Source organism: Gymnoscopelus microlampas (genome assembly GCF_963454915.1).
Source record: "Gymnoscopelus microlampas genome assembly, chromosome: 2".
NCBI lineage: Eukaryota > Metazoa > Chordata > Actinopteri > Myctophiformes > Myctophidae > Gymnoscopelus > Gymnoscopelus microlampas.
In genome coordinates this window covers 11,537,419-11,561,550 of record NC_139939.1, presented here as the reverse complement: position 1 = coordinate 11,561,550, position 24,132 = coordinate 11,537,419, and the positions used below count along the sequence as shown (strand labels likewise).

The 24,132-nt window shown below is 43.9% G+C and overlaps 1 protein-coding gene and 1 long non-coding RNA gene across 2 annotated transcripts in view; both read left to right on the top strand.

Moving 5' to 3' along the window:
- Window positions 1-22,603, top strand: part of LOC311034881 (kelch-like protein 24) — a 28,955-nt gene extending 6,352 nt beyond the window's left edge. Inside the window, exons 9-11 of the mRNA XM_084042912.1 lie at window positions 21,835-22,006; window positions 22,100-22,226; window positions 22,389-22,603. Of these exons, the coding sequence (XP_083899038.1) occupies window positions 21,835-22,006; window positions 22,100-22,226; window positions 22,389-22,406 (317 nt within the window). The 3' untranslated portion in view covers window positions 22,407-22,603. The remainder of the gene's footprint in view (window positions 1-21,834; window positions 22,007-22,099; window positions 22,227-22,388) is intronic.
- Window positions 10-8,672, top strand: LOC311035027. The gene is made up of 3 exons (XR_014599669.1): window positions 10-95; window positions 189-312; window positions 8,575-8,672. It is a non-coding gene; the product is annotated as an uncharacterized lncRNA (long non-coding RNA).
- Window positions 22,604-24,132: the final 1,529 nt, after the last annotated feature.

The following is a 24,132-nucleotide window of genomic DNA, read 5'->3' as shown; positions in this document are numbered from 1 at the left end:
TGGACAATGTGTGCCCCCACGAAAAAGCGACGCTGGAACCCTGGCGTGGCTGTGGTTGGTGGAATGATCTACGCAATAGGAGGGGAGGAAGACGGGTAAGAGGCTGTTGCTCCATGAATGCCTGGAAAAAGGTGGCTGCATTTCACACCAGACATTTCTCTCATGGCTGTTGGTCTGTCTTCATATAGGTCTCAATGTACCATCGAGCGTTATTGTGAGCAGACGGACACGTGGGAAATTGTAGAGCATATGGGCACTGGTCGCAACGATTTCGGCTGTGTGGCTCTCAGGATGCGGAAGGATTTACATAAGGTACAGTAGTTGACGTTGGTACACAGTAGAATCCTGCGTGTTAATTCAACTTTGGGAGTGTACAAATGTGAAGTCAACTTGGGAAATCCTCACTGGAGCCAAAAGGGTTAAAAAGTCGGGCTGATTGACAGAGTGGCAGCTGTCTGAAATCATTCCCCAATCACTAATCAGCGTCGCTACACTATAAAGCACCACACCCGAAAGGAGCCTGTAAACCAAACCACAGTGGAAGAGAAGGGAGAAGGAGGAGAATCCTCCACACTCCTCCATTATCAAACAAACAAATGTGCGTCCTGCAACAGCAACGTCGCGCAGAACATCAAGCAGCACTGGTGCAGCCATAAAAAGCTGGAGAGGCAGCCGGTGAGAGACGAACTGTTTGTTTGTTTAAGAGTCATAAAACTTGCCGTTTGTAGCGCACGTTACAACGTGCGTTCTAGTTCAATGTCAATTGTTTGTTTGATGTCCTCAAGTTAAAGCAACATGATTGTTGTTTTAAAAACGAATGTGATTTGTTTATTGAGAAATGTAGATTGATAGCAACAGTTTAAATGCTGCTAAAATTCAGTCTATTATATTTGCATTTCATATGAGACTGCATTTGTTAAAAAACTGTTTAAAAACCCAATTCATAAAAAGGCACTAAGAAAGTAAAAACAATATTCACAAGTGTTAAAAAATATATGTAAAGCATTTATATTTTGCATTTATTATTTCATGTGCATTGTATTTACAGTAATTATTTCTTATTTTTCATTTAAAGGTTTTTCAGCTATACTTACCTTACAACCTTACAACTACACACTACCTGCATAAGCTGTACTGAAACAACAGAAACTAAAGTAAAGAAGAACTAAAAGGAAAACCAAATGTGTGGTCATTGTATGAGTGAAACCCAGTTAAAACCTCCTATGGACTGTACCATCCCTTTCAAGCGGGGGAAACTGCAAATATACCAAATAGCTTGACAGTGAAAAACCGGGACTGTAAGCTGGAACAGTGAAAACAGTGACCTGGAAAAAATTAAATACGGCAAACAGCCGGGGACCCAAAATTCAACATGACTGATCCCACAGTCAGGAAAACAGTTGAGCAGCTCAAAAGTGAGCGGACTGCAGCAAAAAGATCCTTCACTCGACTAGCTAACAGTATCATCAGAACTCACGACGGCATGTCAGAAGACCAGCTCCAAGATAGCTTCAATAAACTCTCAATGGGAGCCGAAAAAGTCATGGAAACCAATGACGAAGTCATGGCGGAGGTCATTGCATCAAAGGAGGCGGAGCTGAAAGACGAGGAGTCAGAGGAGTCAGTCGAGCTGACCGAACAGCAAAAAGCCGATATAGCAAAGACCACAAATGAGTGTGACTTAAAGCTGAAGGAAGTTGGAGAGCTACTTAGAGACATGCTTTGGAAAAAGTTTGGAGATGATGAACTGTGCACAGCTGTGGAACTAGCAGAAGCTGAGTGTGAGCGTGTCGCTCGGGTACGTCCAGATGGCAACCAGGAGGCCTACGAATTCATGCTCAACCATCTGAAATCACTGGTGGAGACCGCAAAGGGAGCTCATTGCAAGTGGCAGCAGTGGGTTCCGGTGGAAGACCAGAGGGAGTTCCGCAGTCGGTTGAAAGGGATCGAACGCCAAGCAACCAGTCTGATCTCCAGAAAGGCTGAGTTCATCATGGCAAGACGACAGGAAGACACAAGGTCAGGAGCAACGAACACTGCCAGTCATGCCACCTTTACCCCAACCATTAGGCTGAAACCAACAACTCTCCCCAGATTCTCTGGCTACAAGCGTGATTTTCACAGGTGGAGAAGAGACTGGGAGTCGCTTCAAAAACAGGGAGAACCAACTGGTTCCAAAGAAGTGAAAAAGATACAGTTGCTAGATAGTCTCGATGACAAAATCACGAAAGACTTTCGCCTCACTACTTATAACACTGCAGATGACATTCTCCGTGTCTTGGAGAACCGCTATGGAAATCGGACGGCTATTGCCATCGAAATAGTGGAAGACCTGCAGAAGATGCCATCTGTCAGAAGTAGCCAACCAAGAAAAATTGTCGAGTTGATTCAAGCCGTTGAGAAAGCACTCGGAGACCTGAGTGACCTCGGAGACACAGGCGCCATAAAGAATCCTCTCGTAACAAAATCAATAGAGAGTAAACTCCCCGAATCCCTCAAGAAAGAGTGGCTTGTCTATGTAGCCGATCCAAGAAATGGTGTGACACCAGATAGAAGGTTTGATTACCTCTTGGCATTTCTCAAGCAGCAAGAGACTATCTACGAGGAGCTTGAGCAGCTACGAGATGAGGAGCCAAGTAAACCAAGTAAGCCAAGTTGGAGAGACACCAGAATTGAGCAGAAAAGTGCCAGAACCAAGTCTACAAAGTCAGCTGATGACCAAGGCTGTGTAGTCTGCGGCGATGCCAAACACAAGAAAAAGCTCTACTTCTGCAAGCAGTTCAGGGCTCTGAACACAGCAGAAAAGAAGGCTTCAGTAAGAAAGCTGGGTGCCTGTACAAGATGCCTTGAGGTTCACGACAACCAGTCATCCTGCAAGCCTGGCTTTCTATGCAAAAACCAAGACTGCAAAGATGAAGAGGCTCCTGAGCATCACTTCTACCTCTGTCCCAAATCTTTGGCAAAGAGGTCTGACAGATCTGAAAAGGATAAAGGCAAAAAGAAGTACACAGATGGTCAAGAAGAGTTCATCAAAAATCTCCCACCAGACCTAGCAAAGCAGTTTAGGGAGGCTTTCTCAAATGTTGCCTCCAGAGTCTTCAACACCTCAAATGACCAAAGTCTACTTGAAAAGAGTGGAATGCAAGAGCTTCCAGTGATCATGATGCTACTCGTCGCCACAGCTAACGCCGGACAGAAAATCGGAACACTCATCGACTTAGCATCTGACACAAATTACATCACTCACAGAGCGGCGAGCCGCCTGGATCTCAAGAGTGAAGATATCATGCTCATTGTACACGGAGTTGGCGGAATGAAGGTCCAAGTAAAGACAAAGCGATATCTTCTCAAAATCTGTGTATCCACCCCCAAGGGCACACTGAGAGCACATCAGTTGGTTTGCTATGGGCTTGACGACATTGCAGACGTCCACAAAAGTGTGACACCTGAGCAACTGCAGCCATTCTTCCCCGACGTACCTCTTGATGAGCTTGTGAGGCCCAAAGAAGTCGAGCTTCTCATCAGCCACAGAGAAGGCCAGCTAGCTCCTCAGAGGATCAGAGTCGTGGGAAACCTCGTACTGTGGGACGGACCACTCGGGAAAACAGTTGGAGGAACCCACACCAAACTGTTTGAGGAGATTGAAGTGTCAGCCCACATGTCAAAGACACACTTTGCAAGATCAATGAGAGCAGCAGCTGTGAAATATGAAGAGCTCACTAACCCCATTTCAGAACAAAACCCCTCAAGCAAAGAGGTAGCTGAAATACAGGGATCAACTGCATCGACCAGCAAAGAGAGTTTCCTGAAATGGTGGCAATGGGACAGCATTGGCGCAGCATGCGAGCCCAGATGTGGAGGCTGCCGGTGCGGAAACTGCCAACCCGGTGGTAAAGAAATGACCCTTGCCGAGGAAAGGGAGCTTGAGGTGGTAAAGGATGGACTTACCTATGTCATGAGCGATGATCACAGCAGAGAACCACATTGGCATGCAAAGTATCCCTGGCTAGAGGATCCAGCCTCACTGCCGAACAACAGAGGTGCAGTTGAAGCAACATTCCGGAGAACGGAGAAGCAGCTAGCCAAAGCACCAGAATGGAAGTCTGCATACAAAGCTCAAGTGCATGATATGGTCGACAGAGGAGCTGCAGTAAAGCTGACTAAAGAGCAGATCATGACCTGGAAAGGACCAGTATGGTTTGTGAGTCACCTTATTGCTCCAAACCCACACTCTACAACAACCCCAGTAAGACTCGTCTGGAACAGCAGTCAAAGGTTCAAAGGCACCAGCATGAACGACCTGCTGATGAAAGGTCCAGACGTCCTTAACCAGATACGTGCTGTCATCCTGAGGTTCAGAGCAGGAACCAACGCTGCATTAGGGGACATCAGAAAAATGTACAACTCTGTATGGTTGGAAGATAGAGAGATGCATCTCCACAGGTTCCTCTGGCGAGATTCTGAGGACAAAGAGTTGGAGGAGTACGCCATCACCAGAGTCAACATAGGTGACAAGCCTGCAGGATGCATCGCACAGCTCGCAATGCGAGAAACAGCCAACCTACCTTCTTTCGCCCACCTTGAAGAGGAGCGAGAGGTACTACAAAAGGACAGTTACGTTGACGACATCCTCACGTCTCACAACGACCTCGAGAAGCTGAAAACCATCACAACAAACGTGGAGCAAATTCTGAAAGCTGGAGGTTTCCTGTTGAAGCCTTGGGTCTTCTCAGGCCAAAGTGGGAGGAAGGGGAACGACAACGAACCTAAAAAGACCAAAGTTAACAACATGGTCCTCCCGAATCAAATGAGGGATGAAGATAACAAAGCGCTTGGTCTAGGCTACCTTGTGGAAGAAGATAAACTCCATATCATGTCATCCATTAACTTCTCAAAGAGAAAGATGAAGATGCGACTTGGCCAAGACCTTCTACTAGACCAAGTAAGAGCGCAAACCCCGAACCCTTTGACAAGAAGGAACCTCCTGAGTCAAGTCTCAGGCTTATATGATCCAGTTGGCCTGGTAACTCCTGCCAAGCAGAGGGGTGCCATCCTTGTGCGGAGAGCATTCCAGGAGGCAAAGAGTGACAGCTGCCCTGTGAAAGACACCTGGGATACAGCATTGTCAGACAGCCTCAGAGAAGATGCTATCCGACTCTTCGAAGAGTATGTGCAACTCGGGCAGGTTACATTCACCAGGGCCATAACGCCTCCAAGCTTCACTGGAGAACCTTGGGCAATAACATTCTCGGATGGAAGCGAGCATGCCTACGGCGCAGTGATGTACCTCCGGTGGAACACCGACCAGGGCCCATTCGTCACTCTGGTGGAGTCCAAGGCGAAACTAACTCCTTTAGACCACAAAGGTGATGCTGTTAAGGCAGAGATGTGCGGAGCCGTGTTTTCCTCACGCCTCAAAAAGTACTTCCAGCAACACAGCAAGATCCAAGTTGAGAAGTGGTTCCATATCATCGATAGCCAAACAGTCCTTGGTGCAATCCATAGAGAGAGCTATGGTTATCAGACTTTCTTCGCGAACAGAATCGGAGAGATCCAGAACACAACAGCCATCCAAGACTGGTGGTGGATTCCTGGTCCTCTTAATATTGCTGATATCATAACCAGAGGGGCCAGTCCTCAAGACCTGGATGAAAGTTCAGAATGGCAGAACGGACCAACGTTCTTGAAGTTACCAGTGGATGAATGGCCAATTAAATCTGCCAAAGAGTTGGTGACAGCTGCCAGAGACAGTGTCAACAGATTGCAAAAGAAAGCGTTTGTTGCTGCACTAACCAGAGCAAAGACTAAGGCACAAGTGCCATCAGATCCAAAGGATGCCAACACGCAAAAGCCATTAGAACTAAAGCAGGATCAGGAACCAACCCAAACACAACCAAAAAGGCCACCAGCAGGATCAGCTGTCCTAAACCTCGTGAACGTCAAGCGGTTCAGCAACCTAAGCCGACTCATCAAGACAGTTGCTTGGATTTGGAGAGCAGCAAAGAAGTTCATTAGAGGGAAACGACAAACTGCAAATAGTCCAAAGTGGGAGGCAGTGTCGTCTTCACAAGTCATCTCAGTGAGAGAGCGAGAAGACGCCCTAAGAGACATCTTTCTTGCGGCACAGCAAGGTGCATCCTTCCCAAGCACAACCACAGACAGGCTGGCAGTCTACAGAGACCAAGAAACTGGCTTGTTTGTCTGTGGGGGTCGCATGCAGATCTTCAATGAAGATAAAGTTGCTGTCCCTATCTTGCCTTATGAAGCCTGGGTGTCAACGCTGTTAGCACGAGAAGCCCACGAGGAGAACCACGATGGAGTGGCTGGAACCTTGCTCAAGATGAGAAGAAGAGCATGGGTCGTGAAGGGTCGGAGAACTGCTCAGAAAGTGGTCGAAGGCTGCGTACTCTGCAGAAAAACAAAAGCAAAAAGATGCCAGCAAATAATGGGTGATCTACCTCCAGAGAGGATAGAACCAGCTGCCCCCTTCAAATACACAACAGTAGACCTCTTCGGACCTTACCAAGTCAGGGATGATGTCAAGAAAAGAGTGTCACTGAAGGTTTGGGGAGTTGTATTCTGTTGCATGGCTTCCAGAGCTATTCACACAGAGCTGGTGAACTCTCAATCCACTGAAAGTTTCCTGTTCGCCTACCAGAGGTTCACAGCGTTACGAGGTCATCCAAAGAAAATCTGGTCAGATCCAGGTACCAACTTCGTAGGGGCTAAGCCAGTCTTAGAAGATCAGTACCAATTCCTTGCCAATCTTGACAAAGCTACCCTAGAAGAGAGAGCTGCCAAGAATGGCACAGAATGGACATGGAAAATTCATCCAGCCGATTCTCCACACCGGAACGGTGCCGCAGAAGCTGCTGTGCGCATCGTCAAGAGAGCACTGCAGAGTCTGGGAGGAGAGTCGGGGCTAAGTTGGAGTGAATTCCAAACAACTCTCTACATGGCAGCTAATCTTGCGAATGAAAGACCAATTGACGCTAGGACACAGAGCCGAGAAGACAGCGTTCAGTTCATCACTCCTAACTGTCTACTGCTCGGACGAGCATCGCAGAGTGGAGATGTCAGAACTTTCGACTTCAGTGACTATCCTTACAAGAGGCTTAAAGAAATGCAAGCGCAAGTTAACAAGTTCTGGAGACACTGGAGTCAACTCGCTGGTCCTAACCTATTCGTAAGGAACAAGTGGCATACAGCCAAGAGAAATGTCGCAGTCAGAGACATCGTCTGGATTGCTGACCAAAACGCCCTCAGGGGTCAGTTCAGGATTGCAAGAGTGGTCAGTGTCAACTCAGACAGCAAAGGAATTGTGAGGGATGTCAACGTCAGAACCTTCCCAAGCTACCCTGTTCCTGTCACAAGGCCTACCACAGCAAAAGCAAATCACCAAATATCTAAAAGACTCAAAGAAGAGATCCCAGCGACAGTTCTTCACAGAGACGTCAGGCGACTGGTCGTCTTGCTTCCCGCTGAAGAGCAGAACGAACCGTCAGACCCAAGTTTACCTTTGTAACGTGCGACCTCCCATGTGTCTCCACTGGAAGGTCGAGTGGGAGGTGTGAAGTCAACTTGGGAAATCCTCACTGGAGCCAAAAGGGTTAAAAAGTCGGGCTGATTGACAGAGTGGCAGCTGTCTGAAATCATTCCCCAATCACTAATCAGCGTCGCTACACTATAAAGCACCACACCCGAAAGGAGCCTGTAAACCAAACCACAGTGGAAGAGAAGGGAGAAGGAGGAGAATCCTCCACACTCCTCCATTATCAAACAAACAAATGTGCGTCCTGCAACAGCAACGTCGCGCAGAACATCAAGCAGCACTGGTGCAGCCATAAAAAGCTGGAGAGGCAGCCGGTGAGAGACGAACTGTTTGTTTGTTTAAGAGTCATAAAACTTGCCGTTTGTAGCGCACGTTACAACGTGCGTTCTAGTTCAATGTCAATTGTTTGTTTGATGTCCTCAAGTTAAAGCAACATGATTGTTGTTTTAAAAACGAATGTGATTTGTTTATTGAGAAATGTAGATTGATAGCAACAGTTTAAATGCTGCTAAAATTCAGTCTATTATATTTGCATTTCATATGAGACTGCATTTGTTAAAAAACTGTTTAAAAACCCAATTCATAAAAAGGCACTAAGAAAGTAAAAACAATATTCACAAGTGTTAAAAAATATATGTAAAGCATTTATATTTTGCATTTATTATTTCATGTGCATTGTATTTACAGTAATTATTTCTTATTTTTCATTTAAAGGTTTTTCAGCTATACTTACCTTACAACCTTACAACTACACACTACCTGCATAAGCTGTACTGAAACAACAGAAACTAAAGTAAAGAAGAACTAAAAGGAAAACCAAATGTGTGGTCATTGTATGAGTGAAACCCAGTTAAAACCTCCTATGGACTGTACCATCCCTTTCAAGCGGGGGAAACTGCAAATATACCAAATAGCTTGACAACAAATGTACTACTGTATGTGGTCACGTACGTATGTGACACTTAAGGAACGGTGGACTGTAGTTAATGTAATTTTATGTATTTGTCCTTGTCCCCCTAAAGGCTGCAGAATCTGATGACCGATGAACACACCAGCAGACAGACGGGCACTGCTAACTAAGCCCCTCCTACCTCAGTGATGGCCGTCCTCAGACCACGCCTCTTATACTAGCACAGCATTGTTGTTGTTTTTTGTTTGTTTTTTATGTAGTCCTATGTATGTCTGATGATGGACCATCCATAATACATACCGGCTTGTATTTATTTATTGTTAAATACGTATTATACTAAGGGTATTTTCCTGGAAAAGTTTTATAGTCTATGTATGATATTTTGTGCTGTGCTATGAAGCCCAGGCCTTTACACACAGGTCCTGGCGGTTATCTAAAGTTGTTTAAAAATAATACAATAAAATAAAACTGATAAAAGGTGTCTGCAGGTTTTATTATACATGTTTTGATAAAATATATGTACTGTAAGTCTTTATAACAATTATATACTGTATTCATGTCACACAAGTTTCATCCAGCTCAATAAGAAAGGTCTAGCCCCCAAAACCCTTTAACCACTGAAGCCTTTTTTTATTAGTATTTTCTCAAAATAGCTGAACACTCTCAGAGTTAAATAAACAGAGAATTTCACAGTGTAGTAAATGTTGTAGTGTAATTCATATCAAACTGGGGGTCCTTCAAGTAAGAAAAAAAAAGTTGACTGCCATGAGCGCTGCATGGGATTGTTTGTGTTGGAATATTATAACATAATAAAGATAATATAAAGCTCTATGAATATAACATAATGCAATAATATGTTAATCTATGGATATAACATATAACATAATAGAAAACAATGTATAGCTTATACAGTGGTGTAAAGTAACGAAGTACATTTACTTAAGTACTGTACTTATGTACACTTTTAAGGATTTTTTACTTTACTGGAGTATTTCCCATTTTCAATACATTTTACTTCTACTCCACTACATCTCAGAGGCAAATATTGTAATTTTTCTCCACTACAATTATTTGAAAACTTTAGTTACCAGTTACTTTGCAGATATAAATTATGACATTATAAAACATACATTAACCACTTTAGCCCTATTTTATACCACGGTTTATACACCCGAAGCTCACAACGCGTCGCATCGTGAGGCGTTGTGAGCTTGTAGATCTGCTATTTTCAAACATTTTAGTACTTTTACTTTTGGTACTTTAAGTATATTTTTATACCAATACATTTGTACTTTTACTCAAGTCAATTTTGAATTCTGGACTTTTACTTGTAACAGAGTACTTCTACATTGCAGTATTGATACTTTTACTTAAGTAATTATTTGAGTACTTTTTCCAACACTGGATATGGTTAAAAGCAGTGGTTCTCAAACTTTTTCATGTCAAGGACCCCCAAATTGACACTTATTAGCCCACGGACCCCCATTTCAAAAGATATGCCACGGACTGGGTTGAGTGGCAGCGGTGGCCTAGTGGTTAGAGGGGCGGCCTTGATACCGGAAGGTCCCTAGTTCGATTCCCCAATTCATCGCATCGATCATGAATCACCGCTGAATAGCCCTTGAGCAAGGCTTCCATGCAGGGTCTGGCTGGAAACAAGTTTCGTACTCAGTCCGACACCCTGGGTAAACAACAAACTTTGCTTTGCTTTGGACCCCCATAAGAGAAGATCTTTTACAGCTCTAGCAGTGATTATCAACGATTTTAACTCCAAGGACCCCCAGTTTGACATGCATTACGGCAACAGACCCCCATTTAATGGCATTTATATCTCTGGGACCCCAATTTATATTGTAAAATCTATGTCAATTTAACTCTGAGAGTGTACAAACATTTGTACACTCTCAGAGTTACAGACCCATAAGGGTCCATTTGGTGCCTAATCTATCATTTAGCTGGGGACCCCCTGGAACTCCCTCAAGGACCCCTGGGGGTCCCCGGACCCCACTTTGAGAACCAATGGTTAAAAGAGCTGCTGCTGGTCACGTCTGGGTTTCGTTGACAACGTGCTGACGTCACGGTAAGCCTGTTTCCTGTGTAGGTTTGTTCCATTCATTCCACTGCTGCAGCCAAAGCAACGCAGCAGATTATAATATTTTACATTGTTGACTTAAAGTCACTAAAAACAATAGAACCACTAAATATTTTTCGTCTCCTTTTTGTAGAGACTATTGCTAATCCCACCGTCCGTTTATTTAGCTAAACTGTTGGTTGTAACTTGTTCTTCTAAACGACTAAAGTATCAATGATTTGAGGAACTTTTACCTCACTGGACTATTTCCAATTTTGTGTAGTTCTACTTCTACTCCACTACATCTCAGAGGCAAATGTTATATACAAAACACATACATTAGCAACTTCAGCCAGGCTATTTAAATTTTGGCCATTTTGAAAATAGGCGATATACTAGCCATGGTTCACATGTCATGGAATGACAGTCATGTTTCAGGGCTAGCGATATACAAGCTCACAACGCGATGCGAGGCATTGTGAGCTTGTAGATTGGCTATTTTAAAAGGATTTTTTATACATATTTGAGATTTGATAACTTTTGAAATGGGACATTCTGCATAACGAGTACTTTTTGTACTTTAAAGTACATTTTGATACCAATACTTTTGTACTTTTACTCAAGTACATTTTGAATTCCAGAGTGTTTCTACATTGCAGTAATGCCACTTTTACATGAGTAAAACATTAGTAGCCTACTTCTTCCACCACTGATGAGAACTAATGGCCATATAGTGAACATAAGTGTACATGTCACCGTCCATAGATAGATAGATGTATCGTTTTATAACAACAGCTTTGCTGGGTCTGCTGCTGCTTGCCATGCGTTTTACTTTTAACATTTTAGTAAAAAGTTTAAATCAGTGTCATCTATAGGATTGCACATGCTTTTATGTTTTAAAAGGGGACAGCCATCAATTTTCAGCACTCCATGCTCAAGATTACTTTACTAACAGCACCCTCTAGCGGCTGTATGGCATCCAGCAGCCCCAGACTTCTCAAAGTGCCCAGATAGTTCACCTTTATCCATGTGGACCTTATTGTTCTTGGCCCAAAAAAAAGTGTGTGTGTATATATATATATGTGTGTGTATGTATATATATATATATATATATATATATATATATATATATATATATATATATATATATATATATATATATATATATATATATATATATATATATATATACACAAAAAAGTGTGTGTATATATCTCTCTCTCTCTGTCTCTGTCTCTGTCTCTCTCTCTCTCTCTCTCTCTCTCTCTCTCTCTCTCTCTCTCTCTGTGTGTGTGTGTCTGCTCTGGGTTGGATTTCACTAACTCTGCTGTCAGCTTTGTGGTATTAAAGACATAAGCGGTGTGTATGTCCTCTCTATGAGTAGAGCAAAGACAGTGTTCTGGAAAGCTCCATAGTTACTTCACATGCAAATACTGTCTTATACGGTACCGTGATTGTGTCTATGACTATGTGATGCTGTTATACTCTCTCTCCATGATTATTCTGTTAATTAAAAGAAACAGCCGTTACTATCTGACCATGTATTCCTTCCCCTCCTGTTGTACAGGCTCGTCCAGCAAAAAGAACATGGATCAAATGGTGTTCAAGGGGGAGACTCATCCCAACAAGGTCTTAGAGGGCCTAAACAGGCTTCGGCTCAACAATTCGTTGTGTGATGTGATTATATGCTGTGGAGGAAAGGAGTTCCCCTGCCATCGGAATGTACTAGCCTCCTTTAGTACTTATTTTGAGGTAAATGCAGACCCTCAACTTTACATGTGAGCATTTATTGACCTGGCGTTGAAAAAGACATGAGCCCCATTTCTTATGAGAAAAGAAAGAAAGACATAGCTGATCTACAAGCTCAGAATGTGTTGTGAGCTTGTAGATCTACTACTTTTATTCAATTCTGCCTTGGCTTTCATGTGAACTGAATACCATTGTATATCCAGTCAATTAATTGTTACGACTATGTAAAGAAAGGCCTAAACAATGAACACTGCAGGTCAACCCTTTTCAACCTGCACAGGCCATGTTTACAACTGGAATGATGGAGTCCAGAGAGCACAGGGTTAACATCAATGAAGTGGAGGCTGAAGAGTTTGGCTCACTGGTGAACTATGCCTACACGTCAACGGTGGACATCTCCACTGCAAATGTGCAGGTATTTATCATCATAAGTTGTATAAACCTTATTCATTGTCTCCATTTTTACCTGCCTCTGTGCTTAAAATAACACATATTTTGATTTGGTCTAGGCCCTGCTAGCAGCAGCAAACCTGTTAAATGTTACTGCTGTAAAAGAGGCCTGCTGTCGTTTCATGGAGCATTACAACATGGATGAACAAAACTGTGTTGGGATTCACCTCTTTGCTGAGATCCACTCCTGTAAGACACTGGAGCAACACAGCATGGATTACATCCTTGATCACTTCATTGACGTCTGTCATCAGGTCAGTGATTGAGGGATCCTTACATTTACAAAGTTGTTTGTCTGTTGTAGGAGTGTAACAGCTAATTGAACTAATCTATTTAATCGTTTTTATAAAACTGAATGACGCAAATGGCTGATCTACAAGCTCACAACGTAACCAATGTGAGCTTGGGTGTCCTTTTGGGGCGTGGAAATGTTTTGGAACCCCAGAGCTAATCTACTGTATTTTTCTGCCCCTATGTTCCCTCAATCCCTAACAATTTTATTTTATCCAAATTAGTCCCTATGTTCCCTCAGCCCTATGTTCCCTCAACCCTATGTTCCCTCATCCCAAATTAGACCCATGTTCCCTCAGCCCTATGTTCCCTCATCCCAAATTAGACCCTATCTTCCCTCATCCCTATGTTCCTTCAGCGTCACATATGGGCCTTCCATAATGTGCTGTTGGGCTCACCTGTTGGGTTCCCCCGGGCTCCCCAAGGTATCCCCCAAAGGTATAAGACTATATATAGATATATTATTAGTAAGTTATAAGTTATAAGACTTCATAAACTTTTCTTTACACCGATGATGATGGTGACCACAACATTAAATTGTGGGTACGTGGTGCAGCTCCGACGGCCCGCTGCTCCGAAAGCCCACCAGTCCGACAGCCGTCCCTGGGCGCGGAGGTGGACCGGGGACCCCCGGGGGTCCCTGGCTCCGGAGGCTTAACCCGACCGGTCTGTCGGTCGGGTCAGGCCTCTCCAGCCAGGGACCCCCGGGGAGGCCTCGACCCGGCCCAGGGAGCCCAGAACCTGGGTACTCGCTCCAGTCAGGGGGGACCCCTGCCTCCGGGGGACAGCCGGCTCTCCAGGCGGTCCCGTGGACCCACTCTTAAGCACCCCTCAGCGGGCGTTAAGTGAAGTTACAGACCGCGGCCCAAGCACAGCGGGGACCTGGTGGTACAAACCAGAATAGTCGCCCCTGGGACTATTCTGAACTTAGCGCGTCGGGCCCGGCTCACCGGCCGGTCCCGCGTACCCACGCTTAAGCACCCCTCGGTGGGCGATAAGTTGGGGGGGGGTCCCGCGGCCTACAGACCGCAGGTACCTGGTGGTACAAGCGGTGCCGCAATAGTTATCACGCCCATTAGCAGGGTCTCGTTTCCTCGCTGGAGATTGTCTTCTTTCCTCTATGGTCTGAGCTGATTTCATTTCTCTTGGCTATGGTTTCACTAGGTAGCTGGTAGGGACAGTGGGAATCTCGTTCGAGGTAGCTGGTAGGGACAGTGGGAATCTCGTTCGATTAACTCGGGTGCAGCCACTGCTGAGTTGCGGGACAACCGCGGCGCCGGGCACAACCCACATAGATACGTAGCTGCTCGCAGGTTCATGTCAAGTTCCCCCGCCCCCAACCCCATCAAGGTAACTTGCCTTGTGGGTCTACAATTGGGAAGTTTGGTTTACTCAACTCCTGCGTGCGCCACCTATGTTGTCTACATCCATATCAGATACTGTCCCGGCGTGGTCACTTGGCAGTGACTGCACGCCCAACTCAGACGAGTCTGCAGCGCCCTTTAAGACAAGCATATGCTACTGGCAGGATCAACCAGGTAGGCCTCCTGTTCCGCCACGGAGACAGCGTGCCCAGGTGAGGCGCGCACCGTGGGGTTGCCGGTTCGCGGAGACCGCCAAGGCCCCCCGTGAGAGGGGCGGCGGGAGCTCCCGGCGGCCAAGCTCCCCACGGCCTAGCTCCACAGGTACGTTCTAGAGTGAGTGGGCGTCCCGACCGGGAGACTTTTTCACAGGAGGGAGGCAGGGACGAGCGGGACGCCCCTATCTTATGGCACGAGTCGGCCCTTCTCCCTGGCTTCCCCCTTCCAGCAGGTGAGAGGCCAGGAGCCCTGGGCCTCCCGGCAGCCACCGTCCCTGGGCGCGGAGGTGGGCCGGGGACCCCTGGGGGGGACCATGGATCTGCTCTTTTTCCACGGCAGGACTTTGTCCCTTTTCCAGACCCACGACCGGGGACCCCCGGGGGTCCGCGCCGGCCGCCCTTACCCGCCTCGGGAGCCACCGTCCCTGGGCATGGAGGTGGACCGGGGACCCCCGGGGGTCCCTGGCTCCATGTGGACACTTAGCCCCATCGCTTCCCCCAGGAAGGTGCCTCTTCCTGGCCATGGTCCCTACCTATCCGATGGCACCAGTCGGCCCTTCTCCCTTCTGGCCCAGTGCCTCCCGGCACAGTGCCGGGTTCACACTCGCCCGCTCTACCCGCCCAGGGAGACACCGACCCGGGCACTGTGCCACCTGTGGCCGCCGGTGGTATTGCGCCCCATGACAACAGGCTTTTACAGGCTTTTACAAGCTTGTGGATCTGCTCTTTTTCCACCCTTTTTGAGCCCGGATTTCGGCTTTCGGACCGGCGCCACGTAACCTTAAATTGTACGCGTTGAAAGCATGTTCTGGGGGTACGTATACGTGTACATTATGTCACAAGGAAAACTTGACCATGATGACCATGACCATGACTGACCATGATGCTGACCATGCTACACATACCAAATTTGGACTTGGTGGCATGCTGCAAACTGGAGTTATAGCTGTTTAAAGGCCCTTGCTCACACGGACGGACGGACATAACATACGCTGGGGGTCCCTGGACCCCTCTTTGATAACCAGTGGCACGTGTGGCCAATGAGAGGAGAGATGGCATAGGCAATCTCCAAGTCCGTGTGTGTGTGTGTGTGTGTGCGTGTGTTTGTATGTGTTGCTTCTTTGCCGTGCTCATCCCGTGCTCATACGGACGGACGGATGGACACGGAGACACGGTCAAATGTAGAGCGGTTGGCACCGCTAAAAATAAAAAATAAAGGGGGATTTAAATGAGTACAAACAAAGTTCTAATATACAGACATGAACATTATACAGTCAAATGAATACGGGTTGGACATATATGGCGGGGGGTCCTCCCCCAGAAACGTTTTAACACAGTAGATACTGTATTAAAAATCTCACCCTGTGTGAAGGAAGCGGTGCCTTTGGGGCGGGGCTTAACTAATTTCAGTTCGTCCCTATCGGTGGTCTGAGTCCACTTACCAAATTTGTACTTGGTAGCATGCTGCAAACTGGAATAACGGCTGTTTAAAGCCCAGCCAATGGGCAGACAGAGGGGGCGGGGCTCAAGTAATTACAGTACAGTTCGTCCCTATTGGTGGTCTAAGTCCACATACCAAATTTGGACTTGGTGGCATGCTGCAAACTGGACTTACGGCTGTTTAAAGCCCAGCCAATAGGAAGACAGAGGGGGCGGGGCTTAATTAATTTCAGTTCGTCCCTATTGGTGGCTTTACTCCGTAGCATGCTGCGAACTGGAGTTATATCTGTTTAAATGCCATGCTCATACGCCAGACGGACAAACGGACGGACAAACGGACAGAGTCAAATGTAGAGCGGTTGGCACCGCTAAAAAGGGAGTTTAATACTTTTATCAGTCATAGGAAAATTATGGGTAAATTATTTTTATTTTATCAATTACAACCCTAAACTTATAGAAATCGTTTTGATGACTGAAGCAAATAACCACTCCTGATATTGACATAATACTGACCATGATACTGACCATGATACTGACATAACACTGACATAATACTGACCATGATACTGACATGATACTGACCATGATACTGACATGATACTGACCATGATACTGACCATGATACTGACATGATACTGACATGATACTGACATGATACTGACATGATACTGACCGTGATACTGACATGATACTGACATGATACTGACATGATACTGACCATGATACTGACATGATACTGACCATGATACTGACATGATACTGACCATGATACTGACCATGATACTGACATGATACTGACAGACAAGACAAGACAAGACAAGACAAGACAAGACAAAACATTAGAATATTACATGGGCTGATGGAACATAAGGCTGAAGGAACATAGGGCTGAAGGAACATAGGGCTGAGGGAACATAGGGCTGAGGGAACATAGGGTCTATTTCGGGATGAGGGAATTTAGGGCTGAGGGAACATAGGGTCTAATTTGGGATGAGGGAACATAGGGCTGAGGGAAAATAGGGATGAGGGAACATAGGGCTGAGGGAACATAGGGCTGAGGGAACATAGGGTTGAGGGAACTTGAGTACGCTCCCGCATCAGCCAGATTACATCAACCTGATTCAAATATTCTAAAGTCACAATTGGCAAGATTGCCAGGGTGCCACTGGTTCAGGAGGTAGAGCAGCCGTCTTGGAATCGGAAGGTTCCCAGTTCGATCGCCGGCTCCTCCTTGCTGGCCCGAGGTGTCCTTGAGCAAGACATGGAACAGGAGCAGGTAAGGGTTCCATGTCTGAATTCCATGTCTGTCCAGCACTGTGAATTTAAAGAGGTGGTGTCATGGTTTTGCACTTTTTCTGTTTTTCATGTGTCTATGAGGTTGATAGAACTTCATTAAGGCCCCCGCTGGTGGTTTTATGGTGTTTCATGTCTTCTCTGACTATTTGGAGTTTTTTCCTGGATGCTGAAACCTTGAGAGTCAAACGTGCCAATCCAAAAACAGGGGCATAGTGACATCACAGAGCCCCCAAAAAACATACCCTCCCCCTCATTATCATAACACAACAGGTGTGGGCATGAGGAGGAGGAGGGACTAGGACAGGTGGGTGGTGGAGGAGGTGCTAAGGTGAGAACCAGGCATACTTAATGAACTGGAGGCGTGTCCACATAAAAACATTTTTTTTAACAATTTCTGTACACTTTTTTTTTTTTGAAAAAAATCCTTACATGATAATAATACCTTATGATCAGGTTTTAGGGTTGAAAAATATCATGGCACTCCATCTTTAATGTACACTGTACAGTCTTTGGAGGAAAGTGTTATATAAATACACCATACATTATTTTTACTATTTTGCTGTAAACTGTCTAAAAGGACAATTTCACCGCCACTGAAAATGTACTGATCAGTTCTGATCATGTTGTTGATGCCATTATGATGCTAGATAACAACAAGGGCTTGTGGCATTGATCACATCACAGCTTAACACCTCAAATATGCAAGCAATAACATCTGCCCTCTACTGGCCATGTGTTTTACAGGTCTGTTGGTTCATGGTGTCCCTCCAGAGTCAATCACCTCCGATAACCAGTTAGGATTTAAAAAGAAACAGAAATGATTGTCAGCTACTGTAGTCTAGTGAATCTAGTGAATTAGTGCAATACAGGCTGTCTTATAGGTAACGCTATCATCAATCACCTTATGTACGCTGATGACCTGGTTGCTCTGAGTCCATATAGTGGAGGGTTACAGCAGCTATTGAAAGTGTGCTGAAATTATGGCAACGATCATCATGACATAATTTATAATGCAAAAAAAAGAGTAGTATAATGATAGTGAGAAGCCATGAGGACAAGAAATTGGCCTTCCCAGCCTTTCACTTATGTGACAATGATCTCTCTGTGTGCCAGGAAATCAAGTACTGTGGTACCATGATGATAGAGATATCTCTAGACAGTGCCGCAAACTTTATGCCCAGGCTAATGTGCTGCTGCGCAGGTTCAGTATATGTTCAGGTCCTGTCAAGTGTGCAAAAGCATTCTGCACTCCCATTTATATATAGCTGAGGTGGACCCCCTGTGTGTCTGGAATACAGTTTGAATTTAATTAAATTGGCACAAAACGGGAAGAAAAGCCAATGGGCCCTATTTTCACCGGTGACTTACCCATTATCCCTAAACTTCTTTGCCATTTTTTAGTATTACATTTTTTTCAACTAGCCGATCTACATCGACACGTTGTGAGCTTGTAGATTGGCTATTTGAACTATTTGAAAATTATTTTTAAAAATATTAAAGAATGGAAAGAATTAAAGAAGTTTAGGGATAATGGGTAAGGCACTGGCGAAAATAGGGCCTCATGTCTATAATGCATTGTAAACATACTTTATACATGATTCAGTAATCATAACACATTTCAAAGCATTTTCTAATGAATGAGATGATAATAACTAATGGTGCCCAAAGGGCGCAGTCCTAGATTTGATGGTGGTCATGTTTATTAAATCTAAAGGTATAGGATACAACAAGTGGAGTATTCAAAATGTTTGAATCCTCATCTCGTCTTGCAGCAGCTGTATAGATTTGAAGGCAATGTTTAATGTTGTTCACTTCACGCAATATCCAGTTGGACTAGTAAATAATTAGTGTTCTATTTGTTCTTCAAGGTTTTCAAGGTTATCCGTCTGCATCTCATCAGTCCCTCCTACCTCCATGATGTGATTGAGTCTGTGGATGTGGTGAAGGAATCCCAGGGATGTCAGAGGCTCATCTCTGAGGCCAAGAACCAGCATCTCCTGCCCTCCTGCCACACAGCTCAATCACGTTCATCCACTGGTACCCTGCCTCACACATGCATGCCGTGGTGTCTGGTACCCTGCCTCACATATGCATCCAGTGGTGTAAAGACAAGTAACTAAGTACTTTTACTCAAGTACTGTGCTTAAGTACAATTTTGAAGTATTTTGACTTTACTGGAGCATTTCCAATTTTTAGTACTTTTACTTCTACTCCACTACATCTCAGAGGCACATTTTATACTTTTACTCCACTAAAATTATTTGAAAACTAGTTACTTTGTAGATTTAGATTATTATTACAAAACATACATTAACCACTTCAGCCCTATATACATTTCGGCCATTTGAAAATAGCCGATCTACAAGCTCATTTTCAAAAGATTTTCATAAATTTTATACATTTGAAATGGGACATTCTGCATAATGACTACTTTGTCCTTTTGGTACTTTGAGCACATTTTGATGCCAATACTTTTGTACTTTTACTCATGTACATTTTAAATTCTGGACTTTTACTTGTAAGGGCGTGCTCCCACCGCACTTTTATTTTGCCTCTGGGGTGGAATCTGCCAATGCTTTGTCAATGCAAATGCGTGGATTTATGGTCTTGCACATTTTTTCCAAGAATCCACGCATTGGCAGATTCCACCCCAGAGGTAAAATAAAAGTGCGGTGGGAGCGTGAGTATTTCTACATTGCAGTATTGATACTTTTACTTGAAGAATGTGAGTACTTTTCCCACCACCGCATGCATGCGTGTTGCAAATGTACCTGGCAATAACAATCCATATTTTTGTCCAGCTTCTCTGTGGCATTTTTGCATTTTTCAATACGTTTAGTTGTTTGCTATTGGGGCTGCATGAATATGATTACATAATTATTTAATTATTGTATCATTATGTCAGTATTTGATTTTACAATTCAAGCTTTGATTTAGATTTTGGTACTTTTTACACAGTTTTAGTTGACTATAACTTTCAAATGTATACCATACCAATCTTAATCCTCGATTCATTCATTGACTGCTAATTCTTGCTATCATAACATTTCACATGCTCACACACATTACACTGCTGTTACTACCTGTCCTCATGCCCATACCTGGTGATGTAAATAAAATAAATAAAAATGTTTTCATGTTCTCTCTGCATTTGAAGTGATACTGATAGTGGGCGGACAGGTGAGCACAGAGGCGATTGGCATCGTTGAAAGCTTTGATCCCCTGACCAATCAAAGGAAGATCCTGGCACCTCTGCCCAAACCTCTAACCTGTCATGGTCTGGTTGTGTTAGGTAAGGAATACCATCAGAGTTAATCTTGCGTAGCCAGGTGATCAGAGATCTCCTGCCTCTGATCTCCTGGATCAGAGAACATCTAAATTCAATGTAGGGGCTAGAACTGAGTGGAAACAGTAGGGAAATTCACTTTTGAAACTCAATTTCAAAGTGGTCCGTCATATTGGTACGGTTTCAGGATTGTATATTGCCCACCTTGCAGCTTACAGTATGTCACATCACGCTGGATCTATTTTGGGGAATTTCTGTTGATTTTGTTTTGGCTTGATAATGTCATCAACATAATTATACAGGCAAAAAATATATGTTTTATTAATGGTATGTGGTGACACCACATTGGGTATCAGTGAAAACCTTTCAAGTTGTAGATGCATACCATTTTTAATGGTTATGTATCCTGAGCTGTGAAAATCTTCTTTTTTTCTTTCTTTAACACTTAAAGGTTTTTAATCTTAATCTGTCTCTTCTCCCACCACAGGCACTAAGGTGTATTTGGCTGGGGGAGAGTTTTGTGATGGTTCAGCCAGTAATGAGATGTGGCGTTATGACCCTCCCCATGACTCATGGTTGCAGATGGCTTCCATGAATGAGGCACGCAGTGGCTTGGGTAATATTGTCAAATTAGGACATTACATTTTGTTTTGGAGTAAGAGCTATAAGTTGTTGTCTTGGTTACCCAAAGAGAGGCCAAGGTCATCAGTTCTGATTGGGTTTGTTTGTTTCTTTTTTCTCGTTCAACCCCACATGGTCCTTAGGCTTGGTGACGGTGGGTGGATATGTGTTTGCACTGGGTGGCTATCAGGGCTTTGAGAACAACGACTTCGACTATGTGGACTCAGTGGAGCGCTACGACCCCAACACCAACACCTGGCAGCTTGCGGAGTCTTTTCAAGTTGAACATCCCAGAAGCTCTTTTTTTGTCGCACTAGATAGAGTGATCTACTTTATTGGTTTGGACCAAAATGACAGATTTAGCAAGGTGGACAAGTACAACCCGGAAACATCTGTATGGACAGACGTTGCTCCTATGCTGGGGCCTTGTTGTGAACCAACTGCCTGCACATACAAAGGAAAGATCTACGTTATAGGTATATCTTAGTTTCATAAAATAACTGGCTTCAATATCACATAAGTCCGGGCACTTTATAGAGCCCAATAAAAGTGAGTCACTATCCCTTTATTTCCTGTTCATTATCTATAGGTGGTAAGCATATAATGGATAATTCAAACCTGGACAAGGTGGAGTGTTACAACCCTAAGACAAACCAGTGGACAATGTGTGCCCCCACGAAAAAGCGACGCTGGAACCCTGGCGTGGCTGTGGTTGGTGGAATGATCTACGCAATAGGAGGGGAGGGAGGGGAGGAAGACGGGTAAGAGGCTGTTGCTCCATGAATGCCTGGAAAAAGGTAGCTGTATTTCACACCAGACATTTCTCTCATGGCTGTTGGTCTGTCTTCATATAGGTCTCAATGTACTATCGAGCGTTATTGTGAGCAGACGGACACGTGGGAAATAGTAGAGCATATGGGCCCTGGTCGCAAAGATTTCGGCTGTGTGGCTCTCAGGGTGCGGAAGGATTTACATGCACAGGTACAGTAGTTGACGTTGGTTCACAGTAGAATCCTGCGTGTTAATTCAACTTTGGGAGTGTACAAATGTACTACTGTATTTATGGTCACGTACGTATGTGACACAAGGAACGGTGGACTGTAGTTAATGTAGTTTTATGTATTTGTCCTTGTCCCCCTAAAGGCTGCAGATGACCGATGAACACACCAGCAGACAGACGGGCACTGCTAACTAAGCCCCTCCTACCTCAGTGATGGCCGTCCTCAGACCACGCCCCTTAAACTAGCACAGCCTTGTTGTTTTTTGTTTGTTTTTGATATAGTCCTATGTATGTTTGATGATGGACCATCCATAATACATACCGGCTTGTATTTATTTATTGTTAAATACGTAGGGTATTTTCCTGGAAAAGTTTTATAGTTTATGTATGATATTTTGTGCTGTGCTATGAAGCCCATGCCTTTTGCTTTACGCACAGGTCCTGGCGGTTATCTAGAGTTGTTATATAAATAATAAAATAAAATATAAACTGATAAAAGGTGTCTATGTAGGTTTTTTTTTTTTTTTAATAAAATATATGTATTGTAAGTCTTAGGGTGGAGTCTTTATAACAGTTATACTAAAAAAAGAATTGGTCATTTTATCTTCTACTCAGGCTTTTGTGAGCCCCCCAGACAGTTTTTAAGTAGCTTGATTCAGTATTTAGATATATGATATTCATCGTGTCACACGCCCCCTTCCTATACAAACCCATAATAACTTCAAACTCCATTTTTAACATGTTAGATTCATCCAAAGCACCCGTCCTTGTTTCTGGTGACTCATCCTGCCCTCCTAATACGTGAGGGGGCCGTGTTTTTTCAATTACTTTTTTTATTTTTATTTTTTATTATTATTGTATTGATTTTTTTTCATTTTCCAAAGGAAATATTTAAAAAAGAAATGAAAACGCGTATTAGAAGGACAATATCAGTCACCAGAACCAAGGACGTGTGTTTCCGATGAATCTAACATGGTTAAAATGGAGTTTGAAGTTACAATGGGTCTGTGTCTGATAAAATGAATATCAAATATCTAAATACTGAATCAAGCAACTTAAAAACGGTCCGGGGTGCTCCCAAAAGCCTGAGTAGACGATAAAATGACACAACGTTTTTTTTTTAAGTGAAATATCCCTTTGAATAAACAGAGTATTTCACAGTATAGATAGGGGTCCCAAAGTTAAAAAAATATTGTAGTGTAATTCATATCAAACGGGGGGTCCTTCAAGTAAAACAGTTACTGCCATGAGCTCTCAATGGTGACATGCATGGGATTGTTTATCTTGGAATATTATAACATAAGAGATAATATATAGCTCTATGAATATAACATAATGCAATATAAGATAATAAGTTAATCTATGAATATAACATAACATGATAGAAAACAATATATAGCTATATCTATCAGTAGTTCTCAACCTTTTCAGGTCACAACCCCCCAAAATAATAATATTTGAACTGGGGCATAACATTTAGTTTGACCCGGTTCCACAGATAAGTATTGTGAAAATAGCCTATCTAGCCTTGTTGTGAGCTTGTAGATCAGCTATTTCTGCATCTTTCTTAGATTATTTGACAATTTTGCCAATGTTTAATGACCAGTTTTATAGTATAGTTTGTTGATTACTTTTGAACTAATAATGTTTTATTTATTTTCTTTTCATTTCATTATTTTTTTTCTAGGTATTAAAAAGGTCTTAAATGGTCACTTTACTGTCACCTGGGGTCTGGGGACACCCCCAAAGTCACTGGGGACCCACAGGTTGAGAACCACTGATATATATAACAGGATCGTTGTATCCATTCTGCTCCTGTCATACAATTAAAAGGCTCCTGTACACATAATCCGGGTTCGTTGACGACGTGCTGACGTGACGTCACGG